Below are 24,739 nucleotides of genomic sequence, written 5' to 3' on the forward strand. Positions count from 1 at the left end.
AAATTGATTGCAAAGTCTTGTTTTTTTCCTACAAAAATAACAAACATGTTATACTTACCTGCTCTGTTGTAGTGGATTTGCACAGGGCACCTCCCTCCTGGTATGTGCCCCCACAGCAAGCAGCTTGTTGTGGGGGCACCTGAGGCAGGTCACAGCTCCCTGTGTCCATTCAGACACAGAGCCCTGACCCGGCCCTGCCCCTCTCACTCCTGATTGGATAGCTGACTTTGATTGACAGAAGCGGCAGCCAATGGCGCCACTGCTGTGTCTCAGCAAATCAAGAGGGAGAATCTCGGATGGCTGAGACACTCATGAACATCGCTGGAAAGAGAGGAACCTCAGGTAAGTGTTAGAGGGGCTACGAGGGGTTGCTTCACACAGAAGGTTTTTTATCCCAATGCATAGAATGCATTAAGATAAGAAACCTGACTTTACAACCCCTTAAAGGTACCCGATCAGTTGGGTATGAAGCTCCATTATAAGTTGCTTTGATAACCTGAACTTCTGCAGGGTTTCAGCTTTGAAGAATCGATCCAGCAGTGTGCGATCCTTAGAGTTTTTTTCCTTCAAAAAGACCACTTGACATCTTCTCCTCCTCCTCTCCTGTATTGCCTGAAATTCCAGAAGACTGGATTCAAAGGGCTCCATTTCAATTAGATATCTCATTTAACAACCAGAAACAACTTCTCACACTCCACTCTGACACTCCTATTTTTTAAACCAATCACTGGGGGGGGGGGTCTGACATTGCCATAGTTACCGCATAGTTATCGCAAGCTTCGACCATAACTAAATTACCGCATGCATTTATTTATTTCCTTTATTGATTTGACTTTAGGGCCTTTTTATGCGGTATTTAACAAATGTTTTGGTGTTCCTGCTAATGTGAAATTTTGCATGTGAGTGAGAGTGAATCGACATTTTCATTATTGCATGCGTTAAGTGGTCTAAATCTGTCACTGCCAACAAGCAAGTAGCAGAGGTAAGCTTTAATCAGGGAATGAGAAAGTTAATTATTGTTCCATAAGGAGATTTTGTAATCACTAAATACACCTTATCAATCCTAAGGGATCATTCATACGGGTGCTGAGACCCGTCCTCGGGTCAATTCCATAGGTCTCTTTACAATCCTGATGTTGGTAAGTTGTTGCCTATGTAGCACCCTCTAGTGTGTGCTACTGGAGTGGAGAGTAGGTAAAAGCATATTCTGGCCAGGAATAACCTGAGGCACAAAATTGGGTCAGGGTTACTAGAAGCCAGGGCTGGATAATTCATCCTGGTCCCTCCCCCTGGTTTCTGGAAGGTTGTCTTGAAGACGTCAGCCAATCCCCAGAGGTGGACTGGCAGAAAACTGAGACAACCCCATAAATAGACATGGGCCATTCCAGCTGGGAGTTGGGTGGAAGATGGAGAAGCAGTTCTAAGAGGTTGTGGGTGGCCCTTGAGGGACCCCTTACCGGGGGTGTTGCCTCGGGCTGGGTTCTCAGGAAGGCTGGCCTGGAAGTATTCAAACACAGGAGGCTGTGGAAGGATTCATGCCTGATAAGCAGCCAGAAGGAGCAAGGAGAGACAGTGATGGATCAGCACGGTGCAGGGACTGACAAGGGGAGAGACTGCTAACTGTAGCAGGTCTCTCTTGAAGACTGTAGTGCCAAAATGTCATCTAACCTTGCCCTGAGTGTGCTCCCTGTGTGTGTGTGCCAGTTGGGCAGGACTGGGGAAGTCAGTCAGGAGGACTGAGAGGAAGATAAGCCAGGCATTGCTGGTGGCATCAAGGTGGGCTGGCATTTTCTGCAAGCAAGTGGAGCTGGGATCAGTGGCCACAGGGAAGCAGAAGGAAAGATTTCATGCTGTTTACTCCCATTGAACTACTTTTGTCAAGGGACTGAGAGTTCCTGTCTGTAATGGGCATTTTCTGAGCTGGCAATATCCTGCTAGTTCCCACAGGAGTGAGCAGCAGGTACTGTGCATTGAAAACCAAGTTTGTGCAGGTGGAAGGAAGAAGAGGACTTTTTGTTAATAGGGAGGAAGTTGTCCCTGGTTTGGTGTTTCAGACATATTTGAATTGGGCATCCCATATTACTCCATCCAAGTTATTAACCCCTGATAAAACATCAAAAACAAGCCAAAGACGGTTTTCTGCGTTGGACTGTATGAAGGAAATGCTATGTGACTGGCTGTGCAGCAGTGGGGACCCGGGACATTAGCGACTCCTATGGAGGTAGTGTGACACCTAAATGTTCTTGTCAGGAATAGGGTTGTAGCATTTCTACATGTGTAGCACTGTCCCATTAGGGCTTGCTGTATGATGACTTCTTGGGCCTCCTCTGATTACCTGCAGACAGTCACCTAGGGAAAATTCACACATCCATCCTTACTTCCAATGGATCGTTATACAATAAACAGTCCAGAGGTTTTGGTTTTATATTTATTGTGGAACTTGGATGGGAGAAGGGAATAATGGAATACTCCAACTTGAACTATTTACAGTTGATAAGGGCAACTCTCACTTGGCCTCACCAGGTTACTTGTGGACGCAGTCACACTGCTTTAACCATACTGCCTTTTGTATGGAAGAATTAAGTTCTCTTGCTCTCTCTTTCTAGCAGCAGACTTGATGCAACTACATTATCTTCAGGACACTCTCTAGCATCCCCTTGACTGACACCCATCCACTGATACTTCTAGCTGAAGGGATGGCTCTCCCTATATGCAGAATCGGATTGTTTCCAGTGTCTTTCTTCCAGTCGGCTCTGCAGGACATCCGAGTTCAGCTCCACTCTGACTCTCAGGCCCTCAGGTCGACCAACTGAGGCTGCAAGGCATCTTCTACAGGGTAGTGGCAGCCCCCCTCCCTCCGGGACCCCACTCTCCAACAGAAAGACCCGAGCACATATACCCTTGGTATTTAAACAGTATCCCAGCATGAACCAAGGCACATTCCTCTGCCAATCACCAGGGCTGTACTAAATGCCTGTGCACTCATTTGTCAGGTTTCCTCCCTCTGTCTAATATGCCTCCCTATTGGACCAGAGTGAAACACTTCAGACAAACTGAGCTGCACCTGAGCACAATGAGCAGATCTCCCTAGCAGATCCTGCCCTCTGGTAGGCAGAGAACAATAGAGATTTTCCTGGCAATCCCTCTGGTAAGCAGAAAAGATCCAAAACTATTCTCTCTCTCACTCTCTCTCTCTCTCTCTCTCTCTCTAGCACCTACCTAGGAGGGTGCTACTCAGGGCTTTTTTTTCAGCGGGAACGCGGGGGAACGCAGTTCCGGCACCTCCATCACTGAATGTATGTAATGGCAAGGGGTGCCCTGAAGGGTACATTGATGCTGGCTGCTGGGGAATTTATAGTCCCTGGGGATATATTTTTGTATGACGGACAATTGTTGCTGGAAAAATCTATTATTGCTGCTGGTGGGGGTTTTATTGTTGCTGGGGGGGCTTATGTTGCTGGGGGATCAATTGTAGATGGAAGAGATCTACAGTTGAGGGGAATCTATGGTTTCTGGCTGTTGGGTGATCTATTGTTGCTGGAGGGCATCTATTTGTACTGTACGTGGTAGTCTATTGCTGCTGATGGGGGTCTATTGTTGCTGGTGGGGGAACTATTGTTACTGGTTGGGCTTATTTAACTGGGGGGGGTCAGGTTTTGACCAAGGGATCTACTGTTGAGGGAGGGGTCTATTGTTGCTGGCTGCTGGAGAGTCTATTAAATTTGGTCTGGCTGCTGGGAAATCTGTTGTTGGGGTCCATTGTTGCTCGGTGAATCTATTGTTGCTGTTGGGGGAGGGGGCTATTGCTGCTGGCTGTGAGGCATCAACTTTACTGTTTTTCTTTTTGGTATTAAATTCCATACAAATTACTTATCACTACAAAATTATAGTTGGTTCTGTATTCTCTAAAAGGGGCGGTACTGGGAGGTGGGTAGGGGGTGGAAACAAGGGATGGTGCTCGGAGGAGGGTAGAGAAGGGGGTAAGAAGTGACTGAAGGGAGGAGTTCCTGTACCTATTCTTTGAGGAAAAAAAGCCCTTGACTGCTACTCATATATAATTTGATTATGTGACCATTGTAGATGAAGTGTATTTGTTGTTGGAGCTCAGTGTAAAGCAGTGCATAAAGTAATGTCAGATTATTAAATGAAACTTTTGTGTACGGTACAATGAATTACTGAACTTCACACTTGCTTTTATTCAAGCTGGCACAATGAGTCTACTCAGCTCAAGTGTCTGTGGAGTCTTGTAGTATGCATTTTTTTCTATTTTTTTTTTTAAGCCCGTAGCGTGTGAAACACACTCAAAAGACTTCACCCGGTGCATAAAAAAGTGCACACACACAAACGTGAGGAACACAAAAAGTGCACAGGGTGTGCGAACAAAGTGGTCTTCCCTCCGAAGAGGTAGGACCCGAACCTCGATCCCCCGGGGCGCAAGACTCCTGACAGGGATTTGAGGTACTCATGGTCTGTCTGGCCGGAACCAGACTGACCCCGTTCTTCAGGGGGACTGCCGAAACAGCCCCCACCGAGTACTAAGTGGGGCTCCCCCGAAGGGAGACCCCATGAGAGAGGGCGGACCAAGCCAAAAGGCCATATCCACCCCCTCCCAAGACTCAAGGTAGGGCCCGAGGACCCACACCCTACAAGTCGTGCAAAGTGAAAAAAGGTGATAGAAAGGTGACAAACCACAAAGAAAAGGCACACACAAACAAAAAGGTGGGGGAGGGGAAGTGGAGAGGTGAATTAGTGCCCTTGTGAAAATACAAAGGCAGGCCTTCCGGCCGGAATAAAAATTCCTCTGGTCGAAGCCAAAAGGCCTTGCCCAAGAGGCAGGTGCTTAAAAAAGTGTGCGTAGGTGCAGTGACCATGGTGCCGAAAAACTCAAGGCGAGCTGCCCCTCACCAGTGAGAATTAAGGCACCCCTGGGCTGCCACCCCAGGGGCACATACACTACGGGCTCTTTCTACCCCGGCCCAAAGGCCAGACCAAGCGTAGCCCTATCCTACCAGGAGGCATCAGAACTTTGGACAGCTTAGGGAGAACCTGCCTTCAACTGGGGACAAGCCTTTTGCAAGGCCAGATTCAACCCAGGAGGAAAGGCTCCCCCACCGCCACCGCCGTTCCTTACCAATCACATCCAGGAGCAGTACTAACTGGCCGCAGATCCAGTTTTCTCGCTCCCTTCAAACTGGTAGGGGCGGACCCATTCAAATCAGAAGGCAACGGACCCATCCGGCTTTCTCTGACAGTGCCTACTTCCCGGTCCCCCAGTGACGTCTGGAGCGCCCCGGTTCATTTCAGCCCCTGCCGATACTAACCATCAGGGTCCATAACAACTGATAAGAACAGATACTACACTTGATCTTAGCTAAAAGGCCGAGAAGCGATTAGTATGCATACTGTATGTACACATGCTCTTTGTGCATTCTTTGTAAGAAATAATTATTGGTTGATAACACTCTTATTTAATTGTGTGGCCATACTGTATGTAGAGAGGTGTCCAGGAAAAGAGAGTTTGGCTCCCAAGGTTTAGTAAGAAAGGAGAATGTGAGATGATACTGTCCTCTTGTGGAGAAATAAGTCATTTTAAATGTCCAAACTGAAGCAAACTTCACAGGGATGTCAGGTAAATCATTTTCAGCAGAACAAGAAAACAATACATGAATTATGATGTCTGTCTGACACTGCAGCTCTTACATTCAAATATGCATAAATTATAATATTTAGAATCATTGTTGATACCTTGGAATAATTATTCTCACCTCCCTTGCTCCTAAGTGCAAAAAATAAATTGTATGTATCTTATCAATACAATTTGTGTTAATTGAATTGATCTGTGGGTCAGATCCCCCCCCCCTCCCAAAAAAAAAAATGCAAATAGTATTTTCATAACTTCTAGTTTTTTTATTTTATATTTCTTAAAAAAATTGTTCTCCTCTATTTGGTTGAGGAAAAACTAAAGATGTTTTTCTGTTTTTTTTTTCTTCTTTTTGCAATCACCCCTAAATTGCAAGTTAAAACAGTGTATATATGCACACTTGCAAAACTGCATGCATTGGGCAAAGTCAGAGTGCCTTCTGATAGACCATCCTTCAGAAAGGTATGCTCACCAATCCACACTCCCTTGACACCTCCAAGCTGCAGAAGTCCACACGGGTTACACTTTGGTGTTACATGCGTGTGAAAGCCGTAGTCATTTGCACAAAGGATTTTGTTTTGCAGATAAAAAACAGTAGATGTTTGTTTGACCACATCTTAAATTAGCAAGTTGTACATTTATTGGTTACATTCCAGTTTCTCAACCAGTGGTAGGGATTAGGGTTGAGCGGACACCTAGATGTCCGTGTTCGACGGGTTCGGCCGAACTTTAAAAAAAAGTCCGGGTCCGTGTCCCGGACTTTTACCGAACTTTTCCCGGACACCGAACCCCATTGAAGTCAATGGGGACCCGAACTTTAAGGCACTAAAATGGCTCTAAAACACCAAAGGAAAGGGCTAGAGTGCTGCAAATGGCAGCAAAACGTAATTAAGAGCATGGCAAGTGCTCTGCAAACAAATGTGGATAGGGAAATAACTTAAAACAACAAAAAAAAAACAGAAAAATAAAACAATGTTCTTCTTCATCTCTGAAGGACGAGGCCCATATGGAGTAGGAGGGAGGTTGAGGTGGTGGTGGATGTGGCGGTGACATAGGCGTGCGCACAGGGTGTGCTGGGTGTGCCTGGGCACACCCTAATCACCTAGGGCACATAGCATTGCCAGTGAGGAGATGGGAAAGATCTCCCTGGGACCTGCTCTGCTCTATTTCTCCTTGCCTACAGGTACATGGCCCCGATACATTACTCTCCCTGCTGGCAAACACATGCATGTGTATTTCAACTTTGGGGTGCACACCTTAATGCAATAGGCTGCGCACACCTATGGGCGGTGTAGGTGGAAGCGGCGGTGGAGGAGGACCAGGGCCGGATTAACAGCATCATGGGCTTGGTGCTGAGGATTTTGAAGGGCCTTAAGGGCCGTGCCTTGCCATGCACCCAGAGGAGGAAGGGTGCAGCCATGCATGCCTAATTCAACATGGGATGCTGTCTCTGAAGCCCATAAACACATCCATGCATCGCCAACTGTCCCTCCTTGTCCGGCCTTCACGCTGTGTGGGGAGGTTCTGAGGGTGCTGCCTGGGGAAGCGAGCATAGAAGCCAGACTTCTGTGTTTACAAGTGACAGAAGAGCGGTAACAGTGAATATGGCCAACCCGGGGCCTATATAAAAGGTAGGGGCCTGGAGCTGCAGCTCCAATAGCCCCTACATTAATCTGGCCCTGAGGAGGAGGACGAGGTAGCCAACACTGCTTCTTTTCAAAAATTTTAAATGAGGGTACACCCCAAAAGAGTGAGAAAGAGCAAAAATGGAACAATGGGTGGGTAAGGTCGGTATCCATTGCTATTCTGCATAAGGTACGGAAAAGTCCCGTGGGATCCATGCCTGGTTCATTTTAATGAACGTGAGCTTGTCCACATTGTCTCTGGACAGGCGGCTGCGCTTGTCTGTTATAACGCCTCCAGCCGTGCTAAATACCCGTTCAGATAATACACTGGCTGCAGGGCACGCCAGCACCTCCAAGGCGTAAAGGGCAAGCTCAGGCCATGTGCCCAATTTGGAGACCCAGAAGTTGAAGGGGGCAGACCCGTCATTCACTACATGTAGGCGTGTGCACACATACTGCTCCACCATGTTGGTAAAATGCTGCCTCCTGCTAAGACGTTCCATCTGAGCTGCTGGTGCTGCTGTTTGTTGTGGCGTGCTGACAAAGCTTTTCCACATTTCGGCCATGCTAACCCTGCCTTCTGAGGTGCTGGCGGTGCCCTGGTTGCGTTGGCGACCTCCTCCTCCTCCTCCTCTGCCTTGTGCTTCCACTGTGGCCCCGCTGTCAGATGGGAATGCCAGCAGCATGGCGTCTACCAGCGTGCGCTTGTACTCGCGCATCTTGCGATCGCGCTCCAGTGAGTGAATTAAGGACGGTACGTTGTCCTTGTAACGGGGATCCAGCAGCGTGGCCACCCAGTAATCAGCACAAGTTAGAATGTGGGCAACTCGGCGGTCGTTGTGGAGACACTGCAGCATGTAATCGCTCATGTGTGCCAGGCTGCCCAGAGGCAACGAAAGGCTGTCCTCTGTGGGAGGTGTATCGTCCGTGTCCTCTGTATCCCCCCAGCCACGCACCAGTGATGGCCATGAGCTGGCCTGGGTGCCACCCTGCTGTGAACATGGTTCCATCTCCTCCTCCAGCTCCTCCTCCTCCTCATCCTCCTCATCCTCCAGAACTGTGCCCCTGCTGGACAATTGCGTCCCTGGCGTTTGCGTGTGCAGGAACCCACCCTCGGAGCCCCTTGCGAATGACTGCCCTGAAAGCCTTGGAAATGTTACCTCTTCATCCTCCTCCTCCTCCTCATCCTGTGCCACATCCTCTTCCATCATCGCCCGAATTGTTTTTTCAAGGAGGCATAGAAGTGGGATAGTTAAGCTGAGAACGGCGTCATTGCCACTGGCCATGTTGGTGGAGTACTCAAAACAGCGCAACAAGGCACACAGGTCTCGCATGGAGGCCCAGTTAAATTAAATAGCGGAATAGAAAATATGATCCAAAAAAAGTGTATGTATATCACACGTACACAACCACACTGGGCCCCAATTACTATTGTTTGTACCCCTAAAAGGCTAGATGAGGAGTAGGGGGAGTATGGAACAGGCAGCACCCTCAAACCTTCAGAAGTATGAGATGAACCCCAACAACTTGGAAAGGTGGATCTCTCTCACACGTACCAACACAGACTATCCCCCAATTTAACTGATCCCCAAAGGTTTTTGATTAAATAGCGGAATAGAAAATATGATCCAAAAAAAGTGTATGTATATCACACGTACACAACCACACTGGGCCCCAATTACTATTGTTTGTACCCCTAAAAGGCTAGATGAGGAGTAGGGGGAGTATGGAACAGGCAGCACCCTCAAACCTTCAGAAGTATGAGATGAACCCCAACAACTTGGAAAGGTGGATCTCTCTCACACGTACCAACACAGACTATCCCCCAATTTAACTGATCCCCAAAGGTTTTTGATTAAATAGCGGAATAGAAAATATGATCCAAAAAAAGTGTATGTATATCACACGTACACAACCACACTAGGCCCCAATTACTATTGTTTGTACCCCTAAAAGGCTAGATGAGGAGTAGGGGGGGTATGGAACAGGCAGCACCCTCAAACCTTCAGAAGTATGAGATGAACCCCAACAACTTGGAAAGGTGGATCTCTCTCACACGTACCAACACAGACTATCCCCCAATTTAACTGATCCCCAAAGGTTTTTGATTAAATAGCGGAATAGAAAATATGATCCAAAAAAAGTGTATGTATATCACACGTACACAACCACACTAGGCCCCAATTACTATTGTTTGTACCCCTAAAAGGCTAGATGAGGAGTAGGGGGGGTATGGAACAGGCAGCACCCTCAAACCTTCAGAAGTATGAGATGAACCCCAACAACTTGGAAAGGTGGATCTCTCTCACACGTACCAACACAGACTATCCCCCAATTTAACTGATCCCCAAAGGTTTTTGATTAAATAGCGGAATAGAAAATATGATCCAAAAAAAGTGTATGTATATCACACGTACACAACCACACTAGGCCCCAATTACTATTGTTTGTACCCCTAAAAGGCTAGATGAGGAGTAGGGGGGGTATGGAACAGGCAGCACCCTCAAACCTTCAGAAGTATGAGATGAACCCCAACAACTTGGAAAGGTGGATCTCTCTCACACGTACCAACACAGACTATCCCCCAATTTAACTGATCCCCAAAGGTTTTTGATTAAATAGCGGAATAGAAAATATGATCCAAAAAAAGTGTATGTATATCACACGTACACAACCACACTAGGCCCCAATTACTATTGTTTGTACCCCTAAAAGGCTAGGAGTAGGGGGAGTATGGAACAGGCAGCACCCTCAAACCTTCAGAAGTATGAGATGAACCCCAACAACTTGGAAAGGTGGATCTCTCTCACACGTACCAACACAGACTATCCCCCAATTTAACTGATCCCCAAAGGTTTTTGATTAAATAGCGGAATAGAAAATATGATCCAAAAAAAGTGTATGTATATCACACGTACACAACCACACTGGGCCCCAATTACTATTGTTTGTACCCCTAAAAGGCTAGATGAGGAGTAGGGGGAGTATGGAACAGGCAGCACCCTCAAACCTTCAGAAGTATGAGATGAACCCCAACAACTTGGAAAGGTGGATCTCTCTCACACGTACCAACACAGACTATCCCCCAATTTAACTGATCCCCAAAGGTTTTTGATTAAATAGCGGAATAGAAAATATGATCCAAAAAAAGTGTATGTATATCACACGTACACAACCACACTAGGCCCCAATTACTATTGTTTGTACCCCTAAAAGGCTAGATGAGGAGTAGGGGGGGTATGGAACAGGCAGCACCCTCAAACCTTCAGAAGTATGAGATGAACCCCAACAACTTGGAAAGGTGGATCTCTCTCACACGTACCAACACAGACTATCCCCCAATTTAACTGATCCCCAAAGGTTTTTGATTAAATAGCGGAATAGAAAATATGATCCAAAAAAAGTGTATGTATATCACACGTACACAACCACACTAGGCCCCAATTACTATTGTTTGTACCCCTAAAAGGCTAGATGAGGAGTAGGGGGGGTATGGAACAGGCAGCACCCTCAAACCTTCAGAAGTATGAGATGAACCCCAACAACTTGGAAAGGTGGATCTCTCTCACACGTACCAACACAGACTATCCCCCAATTTAACTGATCCCCAAAGGTTTTTGATTAAATAGCGGAATAGAAAATATGATCCAAAAAAAGTGTATGTATATCACACGTACACAACCACACTAGGCCCCAATTACTATTGTTTGTACCCCTAAAAGGCTAGGAGTAGGGGGAGTATGGAACAGGCAGCACCCTCAAACCTTCAGAAGTATGAGATGAACCCCAACAACTTGGAAAGGTGGATCTCTCTCACACGTACCAACACAGACTATCCCCCAATTTAACTGATCCCCAAAGGTTTTTGATTAAATAGCGGAATAGAAAATATGATCCAAAAAAAGTGTATGTATATCACACGTACACAACCACACTAGGCCCCAATTACTATTGTTTGTACCCCTAAAAGGCTAGATGAGGAGTAGGGGGAGTATGGAACAGGCAGCACCCTCAAATCTTCAGAAGTATGAGATTGTGTTCACTGTACCCCGCAAAGATTGAGTTCACTGCACCCCACAATGATTGTGTTCACTGCACCCCACAAAGATTGTGTTCACTGCACCTCACAAAGATTGTGTTCACTGTACCCCCCAAAGATTGTGTTCACTGCACCCCACAAAGATTCTGTTCACTGTACCCCACAAAGATTGTGTTCACTGCACCCTAAAAGGATGTTGTTCACTGCACCCCACAAAGGTTTTGTTCACTGTACCCCACAAAGGTTTTGTTCACTGTACCCCACAAAGGTTTTGTTCACTGCACCCCACAAAGATTGTGTTCACTGTACCCCACAAAGGTTTTGTTCACTGCACCCCACAAGGATTGTCTTCACTGCACCCCACAAGGATTGTGTTCACTGCACCCCAAAAAGATTGTGTTCACTGTACCCCCCAAAGATTGTGTTCACTGCACCCCACAAAGATTCTGTTCACTGTACCCCACAAAGATTGTGTTCACTGCACCCCAAAAAGATTGTGTTCACTGTACCCCCCCAAAGATTGTGTTCACTGCACCCCACAAAGATTCTGTTCACTGCACCCCACAAAGGATTTTGTTCACTGCACCCCAAAAAGATTGTGTTCACTGCACCCCAAAAAGGATTTTGATCACTGCACCCCAAAAAGGATGTTGTTCACTGCACCCCAAAAATGATTTTGTTCACTCCACCCCAAAAAGATTGTGTTCACTGCACCCCACAAAGATTGTGTTCACTGCACCCCAAAAAGATTGTGTTCACTGTACCCCCCAAAGATTGTGTTCACTGCACCCCACAAAGATTCTGTTCACTGTACCCCACAAAGATTGTGTTCACTGCACCCCAAAAAGATTGTGTTCACTGCACCCAAAAAGGATGTTGTTCACTGCACCCCAAAAAGGATGTTGTTCACTCCACCCCAAAAAGATTGTGTTCACTGCACCCCACAAAGATTGTGTTCACTGCACCCCAAAAAGATTGTGTTCACTGCACCCCAAAAATGATTTTGTTCACTGCACCCCAAAAAGGATTTTGTTCACTGCACCCCAAAAAGGATGTTGTTCACTCCACCCCAAAAAGATTGTGTTCACTGCACCCCAAAAAGATTGTGTTCACTGCACCCCACAAAGGATTTTGTTCACTGCACCCCAAAAAGATTGTGTTCACTGCACCCCAAAAAGGATGTTGTTCACTGCACCCCAAAAAGGATTTTGTTCACTGCACCCCAAAAAGATTGTGTTCACTGCACCCCACAAAGGATTTTGTTCACTGCACCCCACAAAGATTGTGTTCACTGCACACCAAAAAGGATTGTGTTCACTGCACCCCAAAAAGATTTTGTTCACTGCACCCCAAAAAGATTGTGTTCACTGCAGCCCAAAAAGATTGTGTTCACTGCAGCCCAAAAAGATTGTGTTCACTGCAGCTCACACACAGAAAAATGGATGTGGATCACTGACACCTGCCTATCTCCAATCCCACACCACACAGCAATATCGATTGTAGTTTGTAGAACACAGTTTCCCTAAAATTCAGCAGACTCTGTCCCTAACAGGATTGAGAAGAGATCGTAGATCAGGATTGAGTGCAGATTCACCCCACCCCCCACACAGCAATATCGATTGTAGTTTGTAGAAGACACTGACCCTATAATTCAGCAGACTCTATCCCTAAAATGCCTACAACTCGCCCTGCCTAAACACTCCGACCTGTCCCTCAATTCTATCCGGACACAAATGGTTTTTTCCTGCCTATCTTTCCCTAATCAGCAGCCAGCACATTGATGTGTGCTCTGTCCCTTAGCTAAGCAGCAGAATGACGCTGCTGCGGCGGCTGCCTCGAACTTATAAAGACTTGGTCACATGCTTCAGACGGCCAATCACAGCTACTAAGACATTTGCAGGCATGGCTGGGATGGCTTAAGGCACACCAGTTAAACGATTGTTGATTGGCTGTTGAAAGCCCGCCATGAAAAGAGCGCCAAAGCATGCAAAACCCGGAAATAAAACGACCGAACACGGATTTTTACCCGAACATACAGTAAAGTGTCCGTGTCCGTGTTCGGGTAAAAAAAATCCAATTATTCGGTACGAACACGAATAATACAGTCCGTGTTCGCTCAACACTAGTAGGGATGTCTCAAGAGACAGTTTTGATAGATCTCAGGGTACTTTTTTATTGATAACAGGTGTTCAGACTGCTGGTACATGATATTTCATATTTAATGCTGACATTAAAAATAATATTTCGTTAAAAAAAAGGAATTATTTGCTGATTATTTATATATATTTTTATGTTTATATATGTTTAAATAGAACAGAGAATAAATGAATGCATGGAAGAAGGAAAACGAGACAAGCTAACCCAAATCAAAGTGTACTTAACCGGTTGCCGACCGCCGCACGACTATATACTGCGGCGGTCAGCCCCGGCCAGGCAGAGTGACGTATCGATACGTCACTCGCCTGTCACTGACTTGCAAGCCTATTTCGGGCGGGCGCGCGCCCGCCGAGGCGCACACCTGCCGCGGCTCGTTCACAGACAAGTCAGTGCGTGTGACCGGCAGACTCGATGTCCACCAGTCACACTACGATCGCTCCTGTGAAGGGAGAAAGACAGAGCGGCTTGTGTAAACAAGCTGCCTGTCAGTTCTCCCTGTGTAAAAGTGAAGATCTGACCGTTCTACTACGTAGAACTGTTGATCTTTGCTTTTACACCAATAGCAATGTCCCTGCACAGTTAGAATCACGCCCCTAGGACACACTTAACCCCTCCCTGTCCAATAAAGTTAACCCCTTCCCTGCCAGTGTAATTTTTGCAGTAACAGTGCATATATATAGCACTGATTACTGCAGTAATGTCACTGGTACCCCCAAAAGTGTAAAAAATTTTAGTCAAGGGTCCGATCTGTCCGCCGCAATGTCGCAGTACCGAAAAAAATCGCAGATCGCCGCCATTACGCGTTAAAAAAAACCCCACCAAAAATGACAAAAATCTTTCCCTTTGTTAGTAAACGCGATAACTTTTGCGCAAACCGATCAAAATACGCTTTTTGCGATTTTTTTTACCAAACATAGGTAGCATAAAACAAATTGGCCGAAAAATGTTAAAAAATTTTGATTTTTACATTTTTTTGGGGGAATTTCATATAAAAAAATGTGAAAAATATTGTTATTTTTGCAAAATTTACGCTCTTTTTTTGTTTATAGCGCGTGATCAAAAAATCGCACAGGTGATCAAATACCACCAAAAGAAAGCTCTGTTTGTGGGAAAAAAAGGACGTCAAATTGGTTTAGGTACAGCGTCGCACGACCGCGCAATTGTCCGTTAAAATCACGCAGTAAAAAATCGCAAAAAAACCCCTGGTCCTTTAGCAGCCAAATCCTCCGGGGCTTAAGTGGTTAAAGTAGTTGTAAAGCTTCATTTTTTTTAAATAACAATAACAAACATGCCTATACTTACCTGCTCTGTGCAATGGTTTTGCACAGAGCAGCCCCGATCCTCTTCTTCTGGGGTCCCCCACCGGAAAGCCTCATTCCATGAGGGCACCTGTGCGTGCTTGCTCCCGAGTCCTTTTGCTGCATCCATTGACACAGACAGTGGGACTCGCAACCCCACTCCCTTCCCACCTGATTTGATTGACAGCAGGAGAGGAGCCAATTAGCCAATTGCTGCTGCGCTCATCATACACATGCCTGGATCGCATTGGCTTAGGTAAGAAAAACAAAGGGGGGGGGGGGTCTGAGTTGGCAGCTGCAGCACAGAAGGTTTCTTGCCTTAAAGCAAAGGATGCATTGAAGTGGAGTTCCAGTCTGGGGAACAAAATTAGAAGTCAGCAGCTACAAATACTGTAGCTGCTGACTTTTGATATGAGGACACTTACCTGTCCAGGGATCCTGCGATGTGGGCACCCCAAGCTAATTTATCCATCAGCTTCGGGTGCAGGCACCGGCATTGCAAGTAAGGGAAACCGGCAGTGAAGCCTTCAGGCTTCACACCCGGTTTCCAATTGTGCATGCATGAGTCGCGCTGCACTTTCTGAATGGTCCCGCTGTCTTCTGGGATACACAGGTCCCAGAAAGGGGGAAGGAGGAGGGGCCAGACATGACATAGATCATAGATAAATCTTACCTGGAAGTGGGAGCGGGTACCTGTCAAAACTAGGTTACCGCTTCCCCCTCCCCACCATAAAGTGCCACATGTTCTCCGTTTCAGGTACTAATCAGGTCTGAATTTTTGGCTGAATTCACAACTGAAACAGAGTCATGCGAATCAGATGTGGGGGAAATCCGCATCCAATTTGCATCAGTGTGAACCCAGCCTTAAAGAAGTGAAGAACCGCAAGCTTACATCAAATAGACCCAATGACTAGGAGAATACCAAGTAAAAACATTGCCTTTTACAAAACTGTACCAGTGCAAAACTATACAGAACTGTGTAATTTTCAGGTGGTTGTTGATAATCTTCTTGGCACTGTTGCTAAAATATAACGTTAACTGACAGTACTGAAATCATTTGGAGGAATTGTCCCCTGGAGACTTCTATTAATGTACATATGTCAGAATAGATGTATAGAACTGTCACTGCTGGCCTTCTGCCGAGAATGCTAGTTGCTTGGCTGTGTATGGCTTCAATACTTTTAAGACACTGACCTTGAACAAACATGCTTTCAATTAGTTTCAGAAATGTGTCAGAATTCCTTATCTCGATAATTATTCCACTTCATTGACTTATAAAGCTTTGACAGTCAAGGAACTAACATAACCCCCTATCTAAACAAGACAGCCCAGATGTTGCATAATGGAGCTTCATTATGGGAATGGGAAAATAGTCCTAGCACAAGCCAATCAAATGCTGAAATATGGTTTCCTGTACTCTTATAGCAGCCCAAGTAAATATCCTAAAGGACAGAAAATGTTCTTATTGTAAGTTAAAAAAAAAAAAAAAAGATAAAAAAAAATGGTAAATATCCTAAAGGACAGAAAATGTTCTTATTGTATTGTTATTGGGTACGGAAAGTATTCAGACCCCCTTAAATTTTTCACTCTGTTATGTTGCAGCCATTTGCTAAAATCAATTAAGTTCATTCTTCTTCCTCATGAATGTACACATAGCACCCCATACTGACAGAAAAACACAGAATTGTTGACATTGTTGCAGATTTATTAAAAAAGAAAAACTGAAATATCACATGGTCCTAAGTATTCAGACCCTTTGCTATGACACTCATATATTTAACTCAGGTGCTTTCCATTTCTTCTGATCATCCTTGAGGTGGTTCTACACCTTCATTTGAGTCCAGCTGTGTTTGATTATACTGATTGGACTTGATTAGGAAAGCCACACACCTGTCTATATAAGACCTTCCAGATCACAATGCATGTCAGAGCAAATGAGAATCATGAGGTCAAAGGAACTGCCTAAAGAGCTCAGAGACAGAATTGTGGCAAGGCACAGATCTGGCCAAGGTTACAAAAAGATTTCTGCTGCACTTAAGGTTCCTAAGAGCATAGTGGCCTCCATAATCCTCAAATGGAAGACGTTTGGGATGACCAGAACCCTTCCTAGAGCTGGCCGTCCGGCCAAACTGAGCTATCGGGGGAGAAGAGCCTTGGTGAGAGAGGTAAAGAAGAACCCAAAGATCACTGTGGCTGAGCTCCAGAGATGCAGTCAGGAGATGGGAGAAAGTTGTAGAAAGTCAACCATCACTGCAGCCCTCCACCAGTCGGGGCTTTATGGCAGAGTGGCCCGACGGAAGCCTCTCCTCAGTGTAAGACACATGAAAGCCCGCATGGAGTTTGCTAAAAAACACCTGAAGGACTCCAAGATGGTGAGAAATATGATTCTCTGGTCTGATGAGACCAAAATATAACTTTTTGGTCTTAATTCTAAGCGGTATGTGTGGAGAAAACCAGGCACAGCTCATCACCTGTCCAATACAGTCCCAACAGTGAAGCATGGTGGTGGCAGCATCATGCTGTGGGGGTGTTTTTCAGCTGCAGGGACAGGACGACTGGTTGCAATCGAGGGAAAGATGAATGCGGCCAAGTACAGGGATAACCTGGACAAAAACCTTCTCCAGAGTGCTCTGGACCTCAGACTGGGCCGAAGGTTTACCTTCCATCAAGACAATGACCCTAAGCACACAGCTAAAATAACGAAGGAGTGGCTTCACAACAACTCCGTGACTGTTCATGAATGGCCCAGCCAGAGCCCTGACTTAAACCCAATTGAGCATCTCTGGAGAGACCTAAAAATGGCTGTCCACCAACGTTTACCATCCAACCTGACAGAACTGGAGAGGATCTGCAAGGAGGAATGGCAGAGGATCCCCACATCCAGGTGTGAAAGACTTGTTGCATCTTTCCCAAAAAGACTCCTGGCTGTATTAGATCAAAAGGGGGCTTCTACTAAATACTGAGCAAAGGGTCTGAATACTTAGGACCATGTGATATTTCAGTTTTTCTTTTTTAATAAATCTGCAACAATGTCAACAATTCTGTGTTTTTCTGTCAGTATGGGGTGCTATGTGTACATTCATGAGGAAGAAGAATGAACTTAAACGATTTTAGCAAATGGCTGCAGTATAACAAAGAGTGAAAAATTTAAGGGGGTCTGAATACTTTCCGTACCCACTGTATATATATATATATATATATATATATATATATATATGTATATATATATATATATGTCTGTAAGTATGCATATGTTGTGTTGTATATGAGATCCAAATGGTTTATTTTTGTTTGTTTTTTTTTATGAATGTCGTCTTGGTTTTTTATTGTGTTGTATTTTACTTGTAACCTTTTTCTAAAGCCTCGGCTCTTTCACACTTGTATGACCTGAAAGTCGCATGACTTTGATGTGACTTGAAGCAATGCCTGTGTAATCTTGAGGTCCATGGACCTCATGTCACATCAATGTCAGACCAAAGTAGTGCAGGGACTACTTTGAAGTCGCTGCGACTTGAAGTTGCACAGATTTGAAGGGCACTCATTGAAAATCCTAAGGTACGACTTGTCATGCGACTTTGCAGTCCCAAGTCCCAAGTGTGAAAGGGGCCTAAAACAAATAAAAAGAATTTGTAGAAATATATATATATATATATGAATTAAGGTAATTCTTCATGAATAACTTAAACATAACTAAGACATTAGGCATTAATAACTTCTGTAACTACAGCTAAAGTTTATTCTACTTATATTTTGTCTTCCCTGGTTCCTATTTTTCCCCCATATCAACATGCTAATAAAATTGTTAAATAAAACCTGTTTTCATCAAATTCCTTATTCTAGACACGAATCACTAGGTCTCTGTGCATTTCGATGCAATTCTGACAGGTCATGGCTGGTGTGGGAGGGTGGCGAGGTGTTGCACATAGCTTTCTGAAAACTTTACAGCCCCTGCCCCAGTGCGCCTCACATTCCTGATGTCTGGAGGAGTCTGTGTTCCTTGACAGATAGCATTTGCATGCAGACTGGCCTAAGTAACATCCATATCTGATGCTCAGCCTCCGTGCATTAAAGAAGTAAAATCCAATGAAGGAAATTGGCAGACAAGAGACAGTAAGAATAAGAAGGAAAGGGCTGCCCCAAGCCAGGAAATGTGTCAAGTTTCTTCTGACTCTGTTTTAACCACTTGGAGATCAGGCCTATTCTGACACTTCTTATTTACATGTAAAAATCAGAATTTGTGTTGCTAGAAAGTTACATAGAACCCCCAAACCGCAGAGACCCTAGAGAATGAAAAATGGTGGTGCAATTTTTTATGTCACACACTATTTGCACAGCGTTCTTTCAAACCAATTATTTTTTAAAAATTACACTTTAATCAATTTTAATGCAAAGAAACACAGTAAATAACCCAATTTGTTGGTACAATTGAAAAGATGATCTTAAACCGAGTAAATAGATACTTAACATTTCACGCTTTAAAATTGTGCATGCTCGTTGAATGGCAACAAATTACGGTACCTTAAAATCTCCATAGGCGGCGCTCTAAAAATGTGTACAGGTTACCAGTTTAGAGTTACAAAGGAGGTCTAGTGCTAGAATTATTGCTCTCTCTATAACCTTTGCAGCAATAGTGGACTTACATATGCATTAGCCTCTGCGCACCAGCATGGAGAGAGGGGGCACATTTTTTTTTTTTTACAGTTTTTTACTGTTTTTTTACACATTTTCTTTCTTTTTTTTTTATTACTTTTATTGCTCTAGAACACCTCTTTTGACAGCAATAGGCAGTGACATGTAGTCTTTATGGAGACATCTGGGGACCCCAAATGTCTCCTTTACCCATAAAAGTATCTGATCACACCAAGTTTGGTTTAATCAGATGCTTTCACTATTTAAAAATGGCGCTGTTTACATCCAGGGAAACTAGAAGTGACGAAAATGCTTGTCACTTCCAGTCTCCTAGACCATAGAGGTGATCGGAGATGATCCAGTCTCCCATCACCTCTATTCTAAGCCAACATTATCCAATGCCAGACTCTCTCCGCCGGGACAGGAGAGGCACCAGAGGGCAGCGGGAGAGCCCCTTCTGCTGCCTGTAAAAGCAATCTAGTGGCTAAATAGCCAGTGGGATTGCTTTTATTTTGTAGAGCCTCATTGGCGCTAATAAATATTTCTGGGGTTAAATTTGTTTCCAGTTTGATGCCATCATTTTAGCCTGTACAGTGTTGGCTCTGGCAGAGGGCAGCGTGATGCCCCTTTCAGCCTATTTGACTGCTTGATTTGTTAATTTTATTGAAAGTGACACATCATTCATGTTACTACACAGCAGCATGGGGCATTGCATTGCTGTGTTCTGACATGCGGTGCCATGCAGTACAATGCAGAAGCACGCAGAAATGGTGCATTTCTTTGAATCGCAATGCACATCACACCAGCATTTTTGTGGGAATGGGGCACGTAGAAACCAATTGTTTTCTATGTACCCATGCAGTGCATTTATCCAGGGCACAGCAAACTGCAAACTGAACATGCCCTTAACAACCTAGATAGTGCAGTTCCGCCACATTGACATTATATTACACTGTTTAATTTTTTTTTACATAATTCTGTTAGTGTCAATTTATTTATTTAATACAGATACTTATATAGCACTGTCAATTAACGCAGTGCTTTACATATACTGTTTATTGTACATTCACATCAGTCCCTGTTCTCAAGGAGCTTACAATCTAAGGTTCCTAATGCACATTCATACACATACTTGGGCCAATTTTTACAGGATCCAATTTTTCTACCAGCATGTCTTTTCAGTGTGGGAGGAAACCAGACAACTCAGATGAAACCCACGCAGGCACAGGGAGAACATACAAACTCCAGGCAAGTAGTGCCATGGTTAGGATTCGTTAAACCAAATAGAAGCCTTGCAACTAAAACTACCCATAAATTTAGAGGACAGGTGGAGACAGGGGCACAATCTGAATGCATTACAGGGCACCCCATAAACCTGTAAACTTAAATTGTAGCAAACAACTCTGCCTTTTTGCTTTCTTCTTGAGAACCAGCAGTAGAAAATAGCATCTGGTATCCTATTCTTTGCTATGGGCAACACCTTCACATTCCATTGCACTAACCTTTATAAATGAACCTAGTAAATTTAAAAAGAAAAAAATCTCTATGCTTATAAGATCCAGATGGTCTCTACTAAAGCATTAGATTTCATAAATCTCGCTTTATACATTTTTGTTTCAGAAATACTTTTAATTATCTTCACATGGCATATTGTAACTATATATTGTATGAATTTTACATGGTAGATACGTATTTTATATGAACCATAATTTTAATGATTATTTTTTATTTTGCAGCCAACTGTCTGCAGAAGATCTTGCAAGAGTTCCTGCTAACTCTACTAGCAACATATTGAACAGACTTTTGGTCTCTTATGACCCAAGGATCAGACCAAATTTTAAAAGTTAGTTGCTATATATATATATATTTATGCTGTACATTTATTCAAAGTTTCCTAAATGCATTTTTATTACAATTCAATTTGTATAATATTGCAGCATTTAAGAACACATCATGATATTCTCCTCACTTCTCCTCCATACCTTGATCACTATGCCTTCAAAACTCAGTTATGCTACATCTCAGACATTCGTCATCCAAACTTTGCTATTCCTTCATTGTCTTTCTCAGGTCTTCTAAAAAAATCATTCAGCCATCGGTGATTATCCTGATCCATCTCCCAAAATTATGTCCGTCCCCCTGAGATCCTAGGGGCATCTGGCTTATTTTTTCTGCCTTTAAAACACCCATGTATGTTAGCCTATGTGTCCATGCACACCTAGGTGTTTAGAGAAGTTGTGAAGCAGGGGCATTTAGAGGCAGAAAAAAAACCCTCTGCTAGTGAGTCCAGGAGCAGCAGCGTTTTGGCTAAACGCGTTTTAATGCCAAGCGCGTTAAGCGATTGAGTGTTAAATATTTCAATACTCAGAATCAATTATTATTCTGGCCAGTGAAGCTAATTAACTCCCAAATGCTTGACACACCTACATGCATTAAAAAGTCCAAATGCAATCCCGTCACCATCAGTCGTGTGAGTGGATAGCACGCAACACCATAAAGTGCTCTGTAGAGGCTGCCTACCAGTCATCCAAAGGTATGGAGCATATAGAAATCTCGAGGGGAGGGGAGGGAACGAACTTCAATCCAAATCCTCTCATCCACTTTTTCTCTTCTCCTCAAAGGGTCTGTACAAATTGGTAATGGGCTGCCTTGCCTTCCTGTCTGCAGCCATCACATGCATTGCACGCATTTACAAGTGTCAAGTGCTTTTTCTGCTAAAACACCTCTGCCAGGAGGAAAGGAGTCTAGGAGAGATGGCCAAAGTATCCAGTGTGCACGAGGTCTAATAGATTCTCATCCACACAGACCACAGCCTTAGACCTCATTTACTCTAGCAGTTGGGGCTCAGTAAAACCATGCAGTTGAGCAGCAGTTTTAGCTCCCCCACCAAACTTCACCCTCTTTAGCTGCAAAGGCAGCAGACAGATGTGTACATCTCCTCAGATCAAAAAAACGAAGAGATTTCCAGTCACAACTTACCAACCAGCCAGCGACCAACCTTGTGTACATATCCTCAGCGTGGCAAAAAGTATTCCTGCGGTACCGCCCACTAGACACAACCCATTCAACTGAATGCGGGCCCTTTGCAACCTCTGTTGAAGGGACATATTAGAACAATTTCCATCAATCAGCAGCTATCACTACTTGCAGAAACTGCTCAGCATATTCTGACAGTGTGGTCAGAAAACAATGTCCGGGGGGGTGTATTCCACCATCCATCTCTCGCTGGCTGAACAAGAGGAAACTAACCATGTATAATGTCCAGGTTAAACTAATACTCCTAATATTGAAAGTGAAAGTAAAGAAAATCCCAAATTTTGATATATCCCCAGAAAAGTAATAGAGGGGAAATCTTCCAATGGCGACACTAATTCTGGTGACCTTGGGGTCCCCAATGAATTCCCTTAATTTTCAGGGATTACCTCTCACTTACTATTTGGCTATGGGATAGGAAGTGAAGGGAAATCTCTAAAATGGGACACAGATGGCGGAAAAAATACTGAAAGGGGTTATAACCTTCCTTTACTCTATCCAAAATGACAAAAAAAAAGTTTTGCCTATAGTTCTACTTTAAGGTATAAAGAGTCAAGTGCTATGGTCAGGGTTCAAAGTCAGATAAAAGTGTCAGTATTGGAGTCAAGAGCTGTGGGAGTTAATTGTTTAAGACAGGCTTCAAAGTCAAGTACCCAAATCAAGCATATGAGTCAAGCATTAGATATGAAGATTAAAGTTAAGTCAGAAGTCTGATTGCAGCAACAACACCTCACACACATTGGTTAATGTTTTCTGTGTTACAAGATTTTTCTCTATCTAAAATGTATATTTTAATGAAAGTCTCACCTTTATATTTTTATATGGAGTTCTGCCAGCCTCTACTTTATTTTAGATATTGATCGACCAGCACAAGACAGGCTGGATTAGCTCTGACTTTTCACATTAGCTTAAAGCCTAAAAGGTTTATTTTTATTATTTGTATAGAGTGGGGAAGAATTGAAACCTTTGTCAGGTAGATTTATTGCTCTCTGGATCTCTACTCGGTAGGTTTTCCCCTCAATTTTCATTCTAGTGACATGCAGTCACAGGTATAGGTCGTGATGAAAAATATTTCCAAAGAGCACACGGACTGCAACAAAAAAATAATTATATTAGGACAATAGGGAAATTTTACCTGTGTCAAATTTTGGTTGTTATCTGTGTCTTTCTTGGTAGCTACAGTTTCTTAGGGAATATTTAAATTATTTGTATTATTTATTTAAACCAAAGAAAAAAAAATCTGTCTGGAGTTGGACTTAAAGAAGGACAGAGAACTCCTGTGAATGTTAGTGAAGGAAGGAACCTGCTACTTGTCCAAATGGTGTGTTAACCCAAGAGGCCTACCGGCAAGAGTCAGTTTTGGCCAACTGACTTATTGACATATTGGTAGGTAGTAAACAAACGACCATTTCCCTAAACACACTTGCCACCGAAAACAGAGCACATTGCACGAGTGAAGTTTTAATTGCATTTTGTAATATATTAAAAAGTTTGAGGTGACAGATGCTCTGTAGTAAATGGTTACTGACCTGATAAAAGCAAGCTGTGATAGCTGTCATTTTTGTAGAGCTCTAGGCTTACGGAATGCGCTGCAGGTGTACAGATGCAATCTAATTGTGTTTGCTGCTATTAGATGAAACAATTTAATGATGTACAGGTGAAAGGAATTAACAGGGATTTAATGTTCTTTCTTTTAATTTACCACATATCTGTGTTCTGACAACCTGAAAGTTATTGCTGTACATTCTAGGATCAAAAACAATATCTGCGTGGCTTGGGTTCAGGCTGGGACACATTTACGTGTATGTCTTCTTGCTATCCTCAAAGTGATTGTAAAGTCTATTTTTTTTTTTTATGTAAAATAATAAACAGGTTTATACTTACCTGTTCTGTGCAATGGTAATGCACAGAGCCACCCTGAACCTTCTCTTCTTGGGTCCCCAGCCAGTGATCCTAGCTCCTCCTCTTCTGTGTCTGCCCACATAGCAAACTGGGCTGTATGTGTCCAGTCTCTCACTGGCTTTGACTGACAGCAACAGGGGCCAGTGGCTCCCACTGTTTTCAGCAGCCCTTGAGACCAGGAAGAGAAGACCTACATCCGGGCACTAGATCGATACAGGAGTCAGGTAAGTGTTATAGAGGGGGGTGGGGGGGAAAACAGTGGAAGTTTTTTTTTTTTTTACCTTAACGCATGTTACGCAAGTATGGGAATGGATTTTTTAAAATCATACTTGCCTAACTGGATGCAGCATGTGTCCCCCACTGGCTCTGACACCTAAAACTGAGCAATCAAACAATGCTGATTGGTGATTGTTAC

At 43.9% G+C, this 24,739-nt stretch overlaps 1 protein-coding gene across 1 annotated transcript in view; it reads left to right on the plus strand.

The window, feature by feature from the left end:
- The window catches only part of GLRB (glycine receptor beta), a 247,734-nt gene that overhangs the window by 119,133 nt on the left and 103,862 nt on the right, over positions 1–24,739 (plus strand). Inside the window, exon 3 of the mRNA XM_082243467.1 lies at positions 21,126–21,232. Coding sequence (XP_082099593.1) covers positions 21,126–21,232 — 107 coding nt within the window. The remainder of the gene's footprint in view (positions 1–21,125; positions 21,233–24,739) is intronic.

The sequence above is a fragment of the Pelophylax lessonae genome (genome assembly GCF_965119305.1).
Source record: "Pelophylax lessonae genome assembly, chromosome: 1".
In the NCBI taxonomy this organism is placed as follows: Eukaryota; Metazoa; Chordata; class Amphibia; order Anura; family Ranidae; genus Pelophylax; species Pelophylax lessonae.